The sequence below is a fragment of the Gopherus flavomarginatus genome, chromosome 1 (assembly GCF_025201925.1).
Source record: "Gopherus flavomarginatus isolate rGopFla2 chromosome 1, rGopFla2.mat.asm, whole genome shotgun sequence".
NCBI lineage: Eukaryota > Metazoa > Chordata > Testudines > Testudinidae > Gopherus > Gopherus flavomarginatus.
In genome coordinates this window covers 109,622,381-109,640,607 of record NC_066617.1, presented here as the reverse complement: position 1 = coordinate 109,640,607, position 18,227 = coordinate 109,622,381, and the positions used below count along the sequence as shown (strand labels likewise).

The following is an 18,227-nucleotide window of genomic DNA, read 5'->3' as shown; positions in this document are numbered from 1 at the left end:
GGCTCCAGGGCCACTCTCTGCTTATTAGGGATTTATGCTCCTGGACAAAAAAGAAAGTTTTAGTTCACAACCTCAGCATAAATCCCACACTTCGCATTATCCAGCCCATTGTTTCTATGAGCCTCAGAGAAAAAAAATCCAGGTTTTCTAAACATAAACCATCAGGCCCGCAGCTTTCTGTATCACAACCATTTTCCTCAAAACATCAATTTTGACATGTTGGTTGAGGCATCGACAAATCGTTCCTCCCACGCCCCCCAACTCCAACTTCAGCTGACCAACCCATTGCCCCCATTTGGTTACTACCTTGCCTCCTTCCACAACAACTGGGAATGTATAATATCAGATGGATTTGGGTCCTGAAAATCCATCCACAATGGGTACTCCATCCATTTCAAACCCCTCCCCCTGCGAACACCTTTTCCCATCCCTCTTCAGGGACTCTTCACGAGAGTGTATTACGACAAGAAATAGATCTTCCTCATCCTCCTAGGAGCCATAGAACTAGTACTCCAACATCTGTGAGGCAAAGGTTTTTGCTCTCATTATTTCCTGATACCCAAGAAGAAGGGAGGTTGGAGACCCATAGTGGACTTCAGAGCTCTGAACAAATTTGTCAGCTCAAAAATTCAGGATGGTCATACTAGCAGCAATTGTTCCAGAGATAGAATATGGAGATTTGTTTTCGTCCCTTGACCTACAGGATGGCTATTTCCACGTATTGGTCCTACCTTCCGACAGACAGTTACTCAGATTTTCCCTGGACCAGGACCATTACCCATACAGAGTACTCCCCTTTGGCCTCTCATTGGCTCTGAGAGTATTCCCCTAGGTACTCTCTGTAGCGGTGGCTCTCCTATGCTCCCAGGAGATCATGATCTACCCCTGCTTAAATGATTGTCTCCTCAGAGCCTGCTCCTTCAGTGAGGCCTGCCAGGTTACCCAAACGGCAATAGACTTGTTCATGGAACTGGGTCTACAGATCAAAGTCCAAAAGTCAACCTTCGCCCCAGGAGAGCGCCTGGAATTCATAGGGGCTGACCTCGGCTCATTACAGGTGAAGGTGCTCCTGCCTCAGCACAGGTTCCACACCTTGACTACACTCAGAGAGACAATATAAAACAGCCCTCAGATATCAGCTAGACACTACCTCCAGCTTCTGGGGCATATGGCAGCAGGTACATCTGTGGTATCTCATGCCAGACTTCACATGCAGTGACTCCAAATGTGGTTCAGCTCGGTCTACAGAACAAACAGAGAAAGATTACACAAACCTCTGTCATTACCCATCAAGGTCAAATACTCTCTGGACTGGGGAAAAAATCCAGGAGATGTCTTCACATCTGCCTCCTAGAACTCAGGGTAGTCAACAGTGCCCACGCCCATTTCCTCCACAAATCAAGGGAATACACACAAGAATCCTAATAGACAACATAGCATGTATGTGCTACATAAATCGACAGGGAGGCACCAGATTGTCCTCCCTTTGTTATGGAAGTTATAGAACTCTGGTGCATTTCCTACAATGTCACTTTCTCAGCAGCCTGCATTCCAGGAATACAAAACTCGATAGTGGCCAGTCTGTCGCAGGTTCCCATGTAACCCCGAACAGGAATTAAACCAGCAGTACTTCATGACCTATTCAGGTGGTGGGGGACAACAACCACAGACATGTTTACCATTTACATGACGAAGAAATGGCCATGCTACTGCTCCAGGGTAGGGATAGGGTGACACTCTTTGGAGGGTTGCTCTTCTTCCAGGGACAGGAACCTTCTCTATGCCTTTCCCCGTCCCCCCTACTATCGAAAGTCCTATTAAAGATAAAAAGAGAGAGATCAAACATCACATTGACTGTTCTCATCTGGCTGAGACAGAGTAGCTACCTTTACCTTTCTCGAGTGTTGATGTGCCCACCGATCTCTCTCCACCCCAAACCATATCTCCTATCACAGAATGAAGGATGCACTCTCTATCCCAACTTTTGGATACTTTTGGTTGGCTCCTTCATGGTTCCAGTGCATAGAAAGATATTGTTCTGAGGAGGTACAAGAAGTGTTACTACACAGTAGAAAATCCACTACACGTCATACTTGCCTGCAAAAGTGGTCCATGTTTCAGGTTTAGTCCAGACAAATTTCCCCAACGTCTGCTACTCTCCCAATGGTCTAGACTATATACTGACTCTCAAAAAATCAGGGCTATGCCTCAATTCATTCAGAATTCACGTACTGGCTATAGCAGCCGTCCATCGACAAGTAGAGAGTGTGACAAAGTTCCTTCTCTACCTTGGTGGGTCCTGCGCTTATTGGCAGATTTTCTCACCTCAGTGATCTTCCCCATAGTCTGGATCAACTCCTCCTGTGTCTGATCTGGAGTTGGAAGGTTTGGGGGGAGCCCAGGCCCGCCCTCTACTCCGGGCTCCAGCCCAGGGCCCTGTGGATTGCAGCTGTCTATAGTGCCTCTTGTAACAGCTGCATGACAGCTCCAACTCCTTGGGCTACTTCCCTATGGCCTCCTCCAAACACCTTCTTTATCCTCACCACAGGACCTTCCTCCTGGTGTCTGATTAATGCTTGTACTCCTTAGTCGTCCAGCAGCACACCCTCTTGCTCTCAGCTCCTTGTGCCTCTTGCTCCCAGCTCCTCACACACACTTCCTCTTCTCTGGCTTCCCCCCTCCCTGACTGGAGTGAGCTCCTTTTTAAACCCAGGTGCCCTGATTAGCCTGCCTTGATTGGCTGCAGGTGATCTAATCAGCCTGTCTGCCTGAATTGGTTCTAGCAGGTTCCTGATTACTCCAGTGCAGCCCCTGCTCTAGTCTCTCAGGGAACAGAAAACTACTCAGCCAGTGACTAGTATATTTGCCCTCTACCAGACTCCTGTACCCCTCTGGCCTGGGTCTGTCACAAAGGGTAGTCAGTGCTCTCACACCCAACTGCAAAATGATTCCTCAGTGGTACGGTAAACCTTGTCCCCCAACCCAGACATCCCATCCCAACATGGGACCTAAATGTGGTACTAAAAAACCTGACTAGACCTCCCTTGAACCCCTGGCTGCTTCATCACTCACATACCTGTTGATGAAGACCGCCTTCCTGGTGGCGGATCACCTCAGCAAAAATAAGGGAAATAGCAGCATTGATGGCAACCCCCCCTGCATATATTATTATTTCGGAACAAGGTCACTCTCCAATCACACATGAAGCTCATCTCCAAGGTGACCTCCTCTTTTCACAAACCAACTGATTCACCTCCTGACATTGTACTCCACCTCAGCATAACAGGGAGTCTATACTACATACACTAGATGTTAGGAGTACCCTGGCTTATTACCTGGATAGGATGAAGGCTTTTAGGAATTATCCTAAGCTTTTCCTTTTTCTATTGCAGAGAGATCTAAGGGCTCAGTGATATTGGCTCAGAGACTCTTCAAATGGGTCTCAAACTGTATCAAACAATGCGATCAGGTTCATAACATAGTACTTCTATCCACCATTTTCAGCTCACGATATTGTCATCTGTAACAGACTTGACTCCCAGCCCTCCGTAGGGGATACTGCTCGGAAGTCACTTACAGTGGGTCACCCTCAGGGATACTATTTGAAGAAGAAAAGGAAGTTACTCGCTTTGTGCAGTAACAATAGTTACTTGCCTTATGCAGTAACGATGCTTCTTCAAGATGTGTCTCTCTCTGAGTGCTCCACTGTAGGTGTGCTTATGTCCCTGTGCTGCTGATCAGCGAACTTAGATAGAGCATATGTGGGCTAAATGGACTCTGCTGTTCTCTCTTCGTGCCCCTTCACCTCCACCCGCACGAGTCTAATCAGTGCGTGCTGGCAAACCCCATTCAGTTCCTTGCCTACCGCAGAGTCCTTAACAAAGAACTCCAAAGTAGAGGGGAGGAGGATGGGTTGTGAAACACACAGGGATACAGATCCTGAAGAACTTCTTCTTGTTGAAGTTAGTTGTTGGCCTTTCAGTTGTTGTAGCATAATCACTGATCTGTCACTTTTGGGGAGGCAAAGATTAACTAACTTCTCCTGTAAATGAAGCTGATGTTGATAGGACTGTATATTTGTTCTTTGTTTGTACAGTGCCTAGAACAATGGGATCTTAGCCCATGACTGGGGTTCTGAGGCACTACAGTAATCCATATATTAAATAATAATAAAAGGCTGCTGAAAGGCATGGAACAGAGATCTAAATTACTATCCCAGTTTGTTTTGATAATGACGGTGGCATCAAAAATCTCATTTGCCTTTTCACAGATTTGAAATTAGAGCCTAAAGTTTTATAGTACCAAAAAGTGTTCAGGTAAAGACTTAAGAATTTCAAAAAAAATTTAAAAATTCTCTCCCTGCAGTAACCTCCACTGAGTTTTTGTTTTAAAAAGACAACCCAATCCCAGATTTTTCACAGCCTTGATTTCTGTTCTGTTGATAAAGATATTCTTCCACTTCATCAACATATCAGTTTGTTAGGGTACTTAATATATAGAAATCTGAGCTTTATATTGCTTTAGTAATCTTTTGTTCTATACTCTAATAAGCAATATACAAATTCAACAGCATATGTCCAGGGTATATTTCCATTACAGAACCAAACAAAGGGGCACAATTAAGATTCGGTGGGCACTGTAAACCAGCTGAGATGAATAGTGAATGATGGATCATCTGATTTGCAAACTGGATGGATTCTTTAATTGCCTATTTTCAAATTTTAATTTTTGAAGTCAAAGTGTAGAGTTTTTGTAAGACAAGTTGGGGTTTTGGAGGTGTTAGCTGTAAATCTCTGAAACACACTGTGATGGAGCAGGAAGCAGAGTGGATTTGATCTGGGAATGTTGCAGGAGAGTTACATTGGGGATGGGGAACTTCCCTTGAAGAAAGCTACCTGAGCTGTAACTTGAGCCAGGAAGGGGGTTGGGAGAAGTGACACCACCTGCTTGGGAGACTGAATAAAGGAGAGGAGGAGCTGGGGGGGAGGGGAAAGAGAACTGCTGGAGGAGTTTTTGTTTTGAGTCTTGGGCTGGGTGTTGCAACACAGGGAACCCCAAGCTGGGGTCTAAGCTCCCTGAACCCCCCAGAAGGACTTGATTGATGAGTTATGGTTGTACCTACATGCTCCGCTTGGGACTGTGTTCTTGTCATCTAATAAACCTTCTGTTTTACTGGCTGGCTGAGAGTCACGGTGAATCTCAGGGAGAGGGGTGCAGGGCCCTGACTTCCCCACACTCCATGACACACACTTGCAACCTTTTTGACCATATTTGATAAAATTGGATATATTAGACCTGTATGGGTGTTCAGTGTTATGGCATTCTTTGCACTATTAGCTTTTTCTGAAAAACAAATTAACTGGAAGATGGAGAACCTTTAAGTCTCAATTAGAATAGCAATTATAGCTTTAGAATTGATGATCTTCATCTTATGTACCATTTGCTCTTGTTCTAGCTAAATAATTCCTCTCCAGAGGAATCAGAAAGCTCAGGTGATGAAGAGAAAGAGGAGGTAACATCAAATTTCAAGAAGGAATCTAAGATAAGGGACCTCTGTCAAATTACCCAGAAGCCATCTAAAAATGAAACTCCAAGTAAAAGGTGAGATAAATGATGTGGGAGATCTGGTTTATAAATTGATAAGAACTTCCAGACAAACATATTTGTAAGCCTTTGTTTAATATAAATATAAAAATTATTTCCTTCAGTGAAATTAAAATTCCCTTATGTACAGTCTGATCTGTTTTTCTAGGGAATGTCCTACCTCGACAAGTACAGAAGAAGAAGCTATTCAGGGCATGCTTTCTATGGCAGGATTGCACTATACCACATGTTTACCAGGTCATATACAAAGCACAGACTGCACAGATAAAAGAACCTCTCATCAGGAACACAGAAGTTACCCCAGAAGTAAGCATAAGGACAGGCAGCCACCCCAGAGTCATAAAACAGAATGTGGTAGGTACTTACTTAACTATCATTGCAGCACTATGTTACCCTAGGACTAAGATTTTCAAAAATAAGTGCCTAAAATTAGGTTCCTAGATCCATAGTGAAGTTCCTAAATAAGTCTGGCATACTTTCCAGAACTCAGTGAGATAAGTGTGCTCAACGCTTCTGTAAACCAGACCAAATCTATTTAGGAGCCTAACTTTTATAAGGGCCTTAGCTGTCAACCCAAAAGTTTCTTCAGCACCTTTTGGCTTTACAGGAGTTGCAACGGTATGGATGGACGAACTGAAAGCTGTAATTTCCTCCAGGGGAAAGAGCTGAAAGCAATAGTTCATAAGATCTCCCTAGCTGTTGCTTTCATGGTATGTGCCTCACTAGATAAACCCTAGATTCTCAGTCTACTTGATGGCTTCTAATACTGTCTCTGTAAAAAGCACATATGGATTTGTTCCTGGAATGCAGATGTAAAGGCTAGACAATTAATGGCTGCATCCTCATTCTCATAGGGAGATAAGTTTGGTAAACCTTAGAAAATGCTATAGCTGACACAGCTGATAAAGGAAACTTTTTCCTATGGTGAAATGAAAAAGGAAAAATCACAGTCTATTACATGAATAGGGAAATCATTTCATAGTCCACAATATTCAGATACCTACAAAAATAGTTTGGAAAAGGAGAAAGTCCTGCAGAGTTGGAATAGAAGATATATTCAGAGAAAAATACTTTATCCAAGCTTATCTCGCTACACACAAGCACAGTGTGACTAAATGTGGCCTCTGCAATGATATAACTCATTGGGTGACACCAAAAGTTTTATCTATAGAAATGAACTATGCTGGAGAAATTAGTCCTAGACATAATATAGAAAGGGATATATAATAGAATTGAAGAGGGTCCCAAAGATACAGAATAGCATCAGAAGTTTAAAAACAAAAACCCCAAAGAATAAATGTAGGATATAAGCAATAATAGAAGCATGCAATTCAGCAGAGCTAGGAACTGGAGATTTCTCAGTACTGCATCTGACAAAGTGAGTATTCACCCATGAAAGGTCATGCTCCAATACATCTGTTAGTCTATAAGCTGCCACAGGACTCTTTGTCACTCAGTACTTTTTCTGACCCATCAGTACTAATGGGTAGCTGGGGAGGGATTGGTGCCGATACTGGACCAAGGTACCAAGAAAATTTAAATTTCACAGGGAGACTTTTTGTAGTGTCTCTAGTATCATCAAATTCTCTCAACATCAATAGACTTAAAAGAAACACATGCCTATTCCAAACCTCCATGTGAAATTCCTCCATTTTTTCATAACAATTTATATTTGCATCACAAATTCTTAAGCTTAAAATTATTGACCTGTCCCATAATCTTCACAAATGTCTTAGTGGTCAAATAGCAGTTCATTGAGAGAAGAGAATCCTTACCATTCTTTCTTAAATTGTTGTAGAGCTTAAAAGACAAAGTCAGACAATAGAATAACACTACAATTCAATTCTTTCAAGTATGATTTCTTGATAAACCACAAAAAACACCTGCAGCCAGCAAGATCGTGACTCACCTGGGTGTCCAGATAGTTACAAAGAGAGATCATTTATTGTGTAGGTGAAGCAACCAAAGATTACAGCTATCTTTAGACTGTTTCAGCAGAAACCAGAAGTCACAATTGTCACCTTGTGAGATTCCTTGGGATGCCTGGATCTTGCATTGATTCTTATCTGGACAAGATAACATAGAGCTGCTACAGACCTTTACGCTGTCCATTCTTCCTTGGAGTTCAGCTAGTCTGGGGGGAAAAGTAGATGGTATTTTGGAACTAGCTTATCACTCAAGAAGAACCAAACACTACTTGCCATAGACAGAATTCTGGGAGCCTACCTTAATAAAAGGGTTCAGGGGCTATACTTTCAAGAGATGTCAAAAAACTGACTAGCGTTCAGGCCATTTTGACTAGGTCTGTAAGAGTTTTAGGAAGAGATGTCTTAAACATATTCTGGGAATGACAGACACCACCACTGTAATAACATGCATCATTTCCCAAAAAAGAAAGACAAAGGGCAGTTGAATTTCTAAAAAGCAGTCCACCATCTGTTGTGGGAAAAGAGAAATTTGTTCTTGAAAACTCTTCATGTGAAAGGGAAAAGAGATCAGCACTGCCTGGCTGTGACACACAAATTAAACCAAGTGGAATGAAGTCTCAGCCAAAGACTTGTTACCATGATGATTCACTAATTCAGAGTCAAATCACTGATTCTTCTTTGTGTGGCCTCTGCATAGTCCCACATTTGGGATACAGCAGCCACGTGCAGCTCAGAAGGTGGAACGTAACTAGCATTGCCCATTTGAGCTCTCACGCACCCCTCTTTGCTTGGCTCTTACCTGTTCATGAGCATTCTAGAGCGTGTCTGTAAAAGGAGGCATAGTACTCCAATTACCTCTGCTCCTTCCACCTTCCAGAGATGACAGACGAACAGCTCTGGAGAAGATAATCCCAGACCTTTTAAACAGTGCTTTACTTGTTAGTTAGTTTCTTAGGTAGCCTATTTTTATTAAAGTTAAGGTTTTTAGTCCTCTCAGAAACTGACCCAGCAGTCTCCTCCTTTTCTACCCATTTTCCATTTAACCAAAGTTGCATACAATAGCAAAGTGAAAAAGGCTTCAATTACCTTAAAAAAACTGTACTGACCAAGAAGGCTGTGATCCTCCAGCCTGATGTAGGTTAAGTTCTTCTATTCTGCTCCCAGCCCATCTTGCTTTTCTCAGCTAAGTCCTATCCCCCATTGATACCTGACTGAATTGCTGTCTTGGGACGTTCTTGGGCATGAGGTTTACAAATCAGCATTGTTGTCAGCTTTCATTTTCCTTCATATGGGCATTTAGATTGTAACATTGTGTCTTGAATAGTCATAGAATCATAGAAATATAGGGCTGGAAGGGACCTTGAGAAGTCAAGTCCAGCCCCCTGTGCTGTGACAGGGAAAATTAAAGTAGGCCGCCATCCCTGAGAGGGGTTTGTCCAACCTGTTTTTAAAAACCTCCAGTGATGGGGATTCCACAACCTCCCTTGGAAGCCTATTCCAGAGCTTAACTGCTCTTTTATAGTTAGAAAGTTTTTCCTAACTTTTAACCTAAATCTCCCTTGCTGCAGATTAAGCCTATTACTACTTATCCTACCTTTAGTGGACATGAAGAACAATTCATCACTATCCCTTTTATAACAGCCCTTAACTTGTTCGAAGGTTACTAGGTCCCCCATAGTCATCTTTTCTTAAGGTTAAAAACAGGGCGTTTTTATTCTTTTCTTCATAGGTCAAGTTTTTTTTCTAAACTTTTCATCATTTTTGTTGCTCTCCTGTGGACTCACTCTCCAGTTTGTCTCCATTTTTCCTGAAGTGTGGCACCCAGAATTGGGCACAGTACTCCAACTGAGACTATCCAGCCAAAGCATATCAGCACTTTAATTAAAAAACAAACAAACTGGTGAATGTGAGTTGCAAAAGGCTGGCACCTTTTGTGGACTAACTTGACTTTTCTGCATCCTTGTAAGAAACTGATATTAAGGAAGCATCCACCAGGCATATTTTGATGGTACTTAGACAGTACTATGGCAATGAGGGTAGCTGTTTTCAACATCAGTACTTTCAGATCTACATGGCTGTGTTTATCAAACTTCCATATGGAGGGTCAGCAGAAATTTGGGCAATTTGATGTGCCAAATAGATATGGAGGGGAAGTGAGAAATCTGTTTCTGATGTGAGATCTGTGGTAACAGACCCTTTAATTCTGAGATAATAGTTTGTCTAAGAAATCTCTTTCACAATACTTTCTTTCTATTTCATCTCAATTTTAGGTTTCAAGTTTCAGTCACAATTAAGAATTTGAGTTTCAACTTGCTAAATTTCTTTTTAGGTAAGCACACAAGGGAAGAGGAAAGAGGCATGGGGACTTCAATATGGGCAAGACAGCTAAATGCAGCTTCTAGGGTTACCCCTCAGGTAAGACAACATTTTAACCCTTGTTATAAAACAAGGAGTATGCATCTGTCAACAAAACCAGTAAACTTGATGAAGGTATCTTCCTACTGCCCATCTGGTAACTAAATAACTTTGGAGCTGGTAATTGGTGACTATCTGTATCGTGTTTTATCTGAGCTGTTCTGCCTCTTTGGATGTTTTAGGAAACCTAAGTATATTATAAAATTGCTATAAAGACACTCGGTATCTTAAGAAAAAGGGTGAATTTACTGTTCATGAAAGGTTCCAAATTGATGATCCACAGACATGGAGTCTTACTTCAGACAGAGTAAGTTCTCACTTTCCCATATTCCCCAGTCAAACTTTATTTGGACACTTCACCTCTTTCTTCACCCTCTAGTCATACTGCCATGCAAGGCTTTCAATTGTGCGGTGGTTTTTGGGATGCAGACACTTGCCCATTGGAAACTGGACTGAAGCAGCTCAACTCATTTCACATAGGCCACCAGACAATCAGTAGTTGGTGTCATCTTTGAGTGCTTAATCTGGGCTGTATTTAAGTCAGAGTCCAGAAGATGAAAGACTCTTAATCCTGTTACCAATTCTCTGAGCCTTCCAGTTTTTCCTGGCACCTTAAATGCTGTCCATCTTACCTCTATAGCTTATGTTCGCTAGAAATGTTAGTAATACCTCAAGTTGCGGGATCCTGATACTATTTAGTAACTGTGTTTTAATTGCATGGTAACTTAGTATTCTACAGGAATATGTAATTACATGGTAAGGTTTATGGTTTTATATTTCCTAATTTAGAACTGACTGTGTCTCAACTACTGAATATTCAAGACAAAGTCCCAATTTAAATATTCGCTGATTGTGATATTGTTCATTATAGTTAGGAACTGTCTGTGAAATCAAGGACGTTGTGTTCACACTTTGGTTCCCACAAAATAATGAAAGTGGAAAAAATGGGTTATATATTTTTGTGTTCCTTATTCCCTTTATCTGTATTAGCAACAGTTAAACAGTTTACCACTATTTTAGTGACTTTAATAACTGCATGTGAAAAAAGTTACACAGAAATATGTTATAACTTGAGTTTTTGAACGATCATATACTGTACAGAAAAGAACAGGATGCTCAAACAGACCAGCTTTATTCTTGTTAGAACTGTATCTTCATTCAGAAGTATTTAATTTGTCCAGTAGTACAATGAGAAGAATTAAAAGGTGTTTGTATTCAGAAATAATAAGTCCTCATGTGTGATTGATTTCCTCTCTTCTCCTCCCCCTGCCCCCGCTCCTTCTGCTCCAGGATACAAGTAAAGCTCAGAAATATATTAAGAAGGAGGGTGCATCAGAAGCTAGTCATAAGGTTCAGGAGAATAGTAATTTTACACACAGCAATGGCTTGAGCTTCCAACATGGCAAGTGCACGCGGGACTCGACCCTGATCCAAGGGGAGTGTCGGTTGAGTGATGGCAGCCTCAGCCCTGATAGGCCATATGGTGAGACGTCCTTGTCTATACCCCTTCACCCAACCAAAAGGCCAGCATCAAATCCACCTCCTATCAGCAACCAGGCCACAAAAGGTAACATTTTCTTCTGTCCTCTTCCCCCCAAAACACCTGGTTTCCTATTTTTGATTATCTAGAAACCTAAGAAAAACTTGTCTGAAACAGAATTAGCAAAAAATGCAGACATAGAGTTTGAGAAAAAATCCAACATAAAATTTGACTACAAGGTGAAACTTGGCATGGGGTAGTTGTATAGTGGAAAAAGAGGGATTTAATGGGGTTATGCCCAATTTGAGCTTTCCCTAGTTAGTGTTGACTACTTCTGTAAATTTATCAGCTGTGAAGTAATGATATCTAGTTTAGATTAAGCATCTGGGCTTTTTTCTTCTTTCTGAGATGAGATACTCAAAGTATGAGGCTTTAAAGGTACCTTGATGATCTTACTAGTTATCTCCTTAGCTGTGTAATTTAGTTGAGTACAAATCTGAGGGAAGGGCATAATTCGGGGAGCAGAGATTAGTGGGTTTTCCTGTTTAAACTAGGAAAATCTGGAAGTATATAATCAGATTCTCTATTATAATGCTGACTGTAGCTTCAGAAAAGTAGCTCTGAATTTCATGCATGTCCATTATGCCCACTGTTTTGGTCCAAAACAATTGGACAGAAATGAACTGCAATGTAGAAAAGTCAGACTCCAGGAGAGAATCTGCTTTCCATTTAGGTTCATCTGTTTTTACAAAATCGGTTCTAAAAATAGACTGGTTTCAATTTTCCAGGCAAGCGTCCAAAGAAAGGAATGGCAACTGCCAAACAACGCCTTGGGAAGATCCTTAAGCTGAACCGAAATGGCCATGCACGCTTCTTTGTTTGATGTAGCTGCTGTTGCTACTACTGCTGCTGCTGCTGCTGTCTTTCCTTCACAGCCAGTATTGAGGGCAACAGAGCCTGGAGCTTCTGCTGTTCCTCTACCCGAAGCAGACTTGCATGTACCATGTAGAACACTGCCTAATGAACAAAAAACCAATGCTGCATTTTCACTGTGCCACACCCGCTCAGCAATAACCATTTGGGAATGGGGATATCTTCAGAGAGACAATGGACTGGGAAACAGTCTCTCATCAGGGCTTGAATATCACTTTGTTGCTGGTAGTGTCTGAGCTAATTCATGAGGGGAAGATGATAAAGGTGGTTATCCATAATTTATTTCTGACAGATTTTTACAACTTTTAAATTCATTTTTAACTATTTATTTGGAAGATTTTTTTGTGGGGGTTATTAATTTAGATTTAAGAATGTGAAGGTTTTTAATTGTTCTTGATAATGTATGTTTGGTGCAGTGGAGAGCCACATTAATGGTGATTAGTCTGGACTCCTAAATTTGATATTCAGGTTATAGTCTTAAACAGGGATGTGATGCATTATTAATTATTTTTAAATTAAGTCATATGGAATCATATTTTATATTTTTTTCTGCTCTTTCTAAGCTATTGGTTGGGCTTTTGTTGCCCTGTAAGGTGCATGTGCTCTGCCAGTTTAGTATCCCTTAGCCTCTCCCCATTCTGTACACATTGCTGACTCACCAAAGTGGAGAAGCAAAGACTCTTCTGTATACAAGGAGAGTATGATTATTCAAGTTCAGTAGTTAACATGTCTTAAACACCCCTCCCTCAAATTGGGGTTTATGCTCTTCCTCCTGACATGATTGGTGTTCGGTCTAGGCCATGTGATTTTCTCTCTTAAGGAGCAAATAAAATCGCTTTGAGAAGTTTTATTTATACAACTTGTTAGTACAGAGGAGAGCAGCTTTTATCTTTTCCTGGGGGATGAGAGAGAGTGCAATATGATGGATTAAGTTTAATATTTCAGAATAATTGTGTTGGTTGAAGAAACAATTCTTAAAATTATAAATAGCAGAATTAAGATTTGGCAGATTACTTCCTGTGGAGGGAGCACTAAAACCAATGATAATCATTAGTATACTTCAAAAATGTATTTTACCGAGGAACTAAGGAGGCAGTTGAACATGTGCTGCTTGCAAGGCTGCACGAGAGCCAATTTCAGTCTTAACAGGTGCATATGTAAGTGTTGAGTTTAGTAGCTAGCTGATCTCAGAACGATCATTTGTGCCATGCTTTACATAGAGCTGATAGTAAATGCCAATTCTGAATTACCTGTAAATAATGTTGATTTTAAATTTGTATTTTTCTGTAATATAAAATTAAATATTTAACTTTTCAGGATGGGTGGAGAGGGGAACAACTTTACTTGATTCTGTAAAAAGGGCATTTTTCAGGGTCCAGCCAAAAGTAAACATTGATGTGCTAGGAATACCATCTTGAATTTTTCTTGTATAGTGAGAGTGAAAAGGCTTGGCTTAGCTATCCAATTTATTGATTTGTCTTAACTCTACTCAGTTTGCCTGTCCTCCATATTCTATCCTGGATAGCTGCTTCCTGCTGTGCTTAAAAACAAATTCACTTTTACCTTCCTGATTTACACGTAGCTATATCCACGTATACAGTTAGATTAAAGATCAGAACTAGCTAGGTGAGGGCCAGCCCATTTCTGGATGAGAAAATATCAAAATATAACATGGGTATGCATAGTGCAAATAGCATTCATGATTTTTCTTTTTCCAGAACTTGCAAATTATTGCTTGTTTCTCTTCATCCCAGCCCATCTTTTGATTTGAAAGTAGCGTAGACATCAAAGTTAATAGATTTTGCTAACCCATAGCCAAAAACACGGTGGATGAGTTCAAGCTTTGTTGGCAGACCATTTTTATTTAATGCATGCTGCCAACCTTGTTTCAGGTGCTGGGGAAAGGAGACCATAAAAGTGATACTCACAAATTACCAACTAACAAAAGATGGGGAGCAGTTACTCTACAGGTTTTAAAAGTGACCAGAAATAATAATGTTCTCAGGCAAGAAATTTTCCTGTCAGTAATGATGAGAGGAAAAAATAGTTTCAACGTTCAGTATGAAATTTTAATTCTATCTTTTGATGTATTCTCATGGAAATATTTGATAAATGTGTACCATGTTATCAGTACTGGTTTAAATGATAAGAAAAAAAAGCTTACCTCTGATCTGTTTGTGTCAGCTCAAGGAAAACCAGGTCAGACCTGCCAGGCTTTGAGTAACTAGTTCAGTTTGGTTTGGTTTGCCAGAACTGCTTTTCTCTTACTGGCTATCTTTTTATTATTATTATTATTATTATTTATTATTTATTAATTAAGACAACAGAAGTATTTTGCAAGGGACATTAAGCAGAATTGGAGAGGAGTAAAGACTGATTTTTTTTTTTAATGTAGATTCTGAGAACACTACTTACTGAAACAGAACTATGCCATAATGGAATCTGGAATAAGGAGGTTTGGAATATGGAACATACACAATACTGCTTTCCCTGTGACTTGTCCGCAGCAGGTCTCTCCTCTAAGCCTCTTCATTAGCAAAGTATATAGCTATCATCTTACTATTAGAAAAAGTACTTGGCTGGACCCATATATGTTTAATGGTTATTTCTAGTTTTCTTTCTTTTTTTCCCTTCTCTCCCACTTTTTCAAGGTGGCTCTCCATTGTAGTGAGTGTACTAATGTCTGTTCATAGGCTGTCAACAGGCAGAGGTTCATTTCCATTTTCTCCTGATTTCCATGCTTCCAGCAGAAGTCTTTAAGAGACTAAAACTTTATTTGGGGTGAGAGGGAACCTCAGTCAATCAGTTTAAAAGAAATTGTCTTGATAATTGATAACAAATGAGTCTCCTTTTGGTAGCTTGATGAAGAGGATGTGTTGACCTCACTTATTCATGTATTTGTATGTTAAGATGTTTTTATTATATTCTTGGAAAAGAACACTGTTGCACCAAGCTTTTTGTAGGTGGACTGAACCTGGTGCTATAGAGGTGGAGAGAAAATAACCTGTCTTTTCTCACATTTCACTATGGGGGTGGGGGTAGATGGATAGGAGCACTGATATGGGGCTGCCGGGGGACTGAGTCCTCCTATGGAAACTTATTTTCAAGGAGGATATTTAAAGAAAAAAAGACATGAGGAATTTGGACTTTAAGATAAAATTACTGTACTTATTTTTTAAACTTTCTGTTCTAGAAGGAAAAATGCTATGAAATGAAACACTTGGGTTTGCTCTTCTCCAACTACTCAAGTTCTTACAATTTTTAAAAAGAAACATGTGAAAATGGAAAGACCACCTAGAAATTATATCAAGGACTCTTCCAGCAACTTTCCCCTTTCTTCCTGTACTACATTTGCTAATAAAGCCTGGCTACAAGGTAGCCCTTAATGACCTCCGAGGTAGATTACCTATGCAACCTATAATATTCTACATGAAATAATTCTTGAAGAAATCATTTCAAAAGGGTTTTATGTTAAGAATGAACAATTGTTACTTTCTGACCACGTTTTTAAGCTGAAATACATGTATTAATTTGAATATAGAGAAGAGAGCATGGGGTCATGGCCATCCTTTAAAAAGCTTCAGCTTTCCCAAGCCTTGTCATATGGCATAGGCTGCTTTCGTTCACCAGGGCATGAAGTCCTACATTTTGAAACCTTTTGCAGGAGTTTAACCCAGGGCTGAGTCATTATCTGGCTGTCTCTTGGTTGGTAATTGTGGGGACTGTGCAGGGCTGAGGCTAGAACCAAACCATAGTTAGTGGCTCCCTCTAGCATCCATGCCACCAGAAATCTTAATGTCTTTTTAAAGCTCTTTTATATAGTATTTACAGACCATTAAAGGCTGTCCATGGCCCTGGGACTAAGCAAACCTAGAGCTGCTTTATTTTGCAGAAGAAATATAAATGAAACCAAGGCCTTACTGTTTGTGGTTAAACTGCATTAAAAAGCTGCGACATCCATTTTTCAAAAAAGCAGGGGGTGAGAAATATGAATAGCACTGATTAGGACATTCATAAGCTGCATTTCCTTTTGGAAAAGGACTTTTTTCTACTTTTAATAAAAATTAAGCCATAACAGTTTCATGCTGTGGGACGGGAGTGAAAGGGATCACTTTAAGAGATTATATTAATATGAATTATCACTTCTGCTGGGATATGTCTAATTTTGTCAGTGCTTTGGCAGTTTATTTCTTTTTTTAAAATCCATGAAATTTGAAAAAGGGGATAGTTCTTGGCTATATTTACTAGTTTTGTAGTAGTGTTTTGCTGGCCCATTTGTCTTTCCCTGTCCCTTTTCTACTCTGTCTAATTTCTATCCTTTTTTGAACATCTGTGGAAAATACTGGCTTGTCTGCCTGAATAGGGGTCTCTGTGTGCATGTGTTTGGGTGTGTGTGGGTGTGTCTTTTTACAGAAACGCACTACAGTGTCGAGTATTTGGCTGGGAAAGGGAATGCTGCAGCTTTAAGAGCATTTTTTCAATTCATAACAGTATTTCCCATCCTCTTTTGCCTGCAGGCAGGGAAAATGTATGTACAGTATTTATTTTTGTTTCAATTTTACTTTAAATTTGTAAGTTTCTATAAGTAGCTCACATTGGTTATTCTAGGGGAGGACAAGTGGCTTGTTTCAATTTGTATTTGATATTCATAGTTTCCAGTTTCTGTACTTCAAAATATTGAAATTAAAAAGTTGTATTACTTATGTTTTGATTTTAACAATCTATAGTGTTTAATTTCTACAGGTTTTTGTTCACTTGCTTTAAAGTGTAAATACAGAAAGTTGTAAAAAATGTCTTATGAGGAAAAAATGCTTAATTCTGTTTCTTGGTCTGATTTTTGTGCCCATTATTTGACTCTTGATTTTAATGAAGATGTACTTGAGAGATGTGGGGAGTGCAGTACATTTTCTTACTATTTAAAGTGTAAGTTTGCTTTCTATCAAAACATTCTCTGGGAGCTGAATGCATTTTGTGAGGACGTATACAGTCTTTTTTGACACCTAAATGTAAAAAGAAATGGTTGAGACTTCCAGCGGTCCATCACTTAGTAAACGTTAGAAATTGATCCAATTTGGAAACATTTTAACGCCGAAAATTTTTTTTTCCTTTTCTTCTTGCCTCTTTTTTTCATATTCTTTCTTTTTGATCAAGTTTATCTTATGCTCGTGATGCCTCTAGCTTTTCTGGGAGCAGCTCTTCCCGTCTGTTACCGACAAGGTACTGTTTCTGGTAGAATGGGTTTCTCTCACTCACACACACCCTCTTTTTATTTTTTTCTTTACCAACATTGTCTCATTTCCTTTTATCCTTGCCTGCTTTTCTGTCCATTCCACCTGCAACTGCATCATGTTTCCTTTCATAATCATCATTGGTCCCCAGTTTGTATTCATGTGTTGCCACACCATTGGGAGGAAGAAGCACTGCCACACTGCATTTAGAATTAGTGTAATGCTTTCTCTTTCTCTACAGAGATAGTGCTGTGTGCTGCTGAACTGCTGCAAAGACTTGCATGGGGGAACAAGTGGTGTGCTCCAATATCACAGTGATGGCTACGCCACGGTATAAAAATCTTAGATGGTGTGTCAGTGGATTCATGGGAAAAGGATGGCAAAAATTGGTTTTTGTTTTTTTTGTATCCTATGTACCTCGCCAAGTCACTTACTCCTCAGGCTGGCTCTCAGCTTACTGGGAGAACATTATTTATTTAGTGTTTATATTACTGTAGCACCTAGGAGCCCTAGTCATGGACCTAGACCCCAATGTACTAGGTAGTACGCAAAAACAAAGAAGACAGTCTCTACCCCCAAGGAGCTTCAGTATAAGATAGAAATGGTCCAGAGGTAAATTATCAGGCCCTTTGGTCCACA

At 40.2% G+C, this 18,227-nt stretch overlaps 1 protein-coding gene across 1 annotated transcript in view; it reads left to right on the top strand.

Moving 5' to 3' along the window:
* KDM7A (lysine demethylase 7A) overlaps positions 1–17,183 on the top strand; it is a 96,590-nt gene extending 79,407 nt beyond the window's left edge. The window contains exons 16-20 of the mRNA XM_050945572.1: positions 5,456–5,601; positions 5,753–5,958; positions 9,862–9,947; positions 11,238–11,514; positions 12,216–17,183. Of these exons, the coding sequence (XP_050801529.1) occupies positions 5,456–5,601; positions 5,753–5,958; positions 9,862–9,947; positions 11,238–11,514; positions 12,216–12,310 (810 nt within the window). The 3' untranslated portion in view covers positions 12,311–17,183. The remainder of the gene's footprint in view (positions 1–5,455; positions 5,602–5,752; positions 5,959–9,861; positions 9,948–11,237; positions 11,515–12,215) is intronic.
* The last annotated feature ends 1,044 nt before the right edge of the window (positions 17,184–18,227 follow it).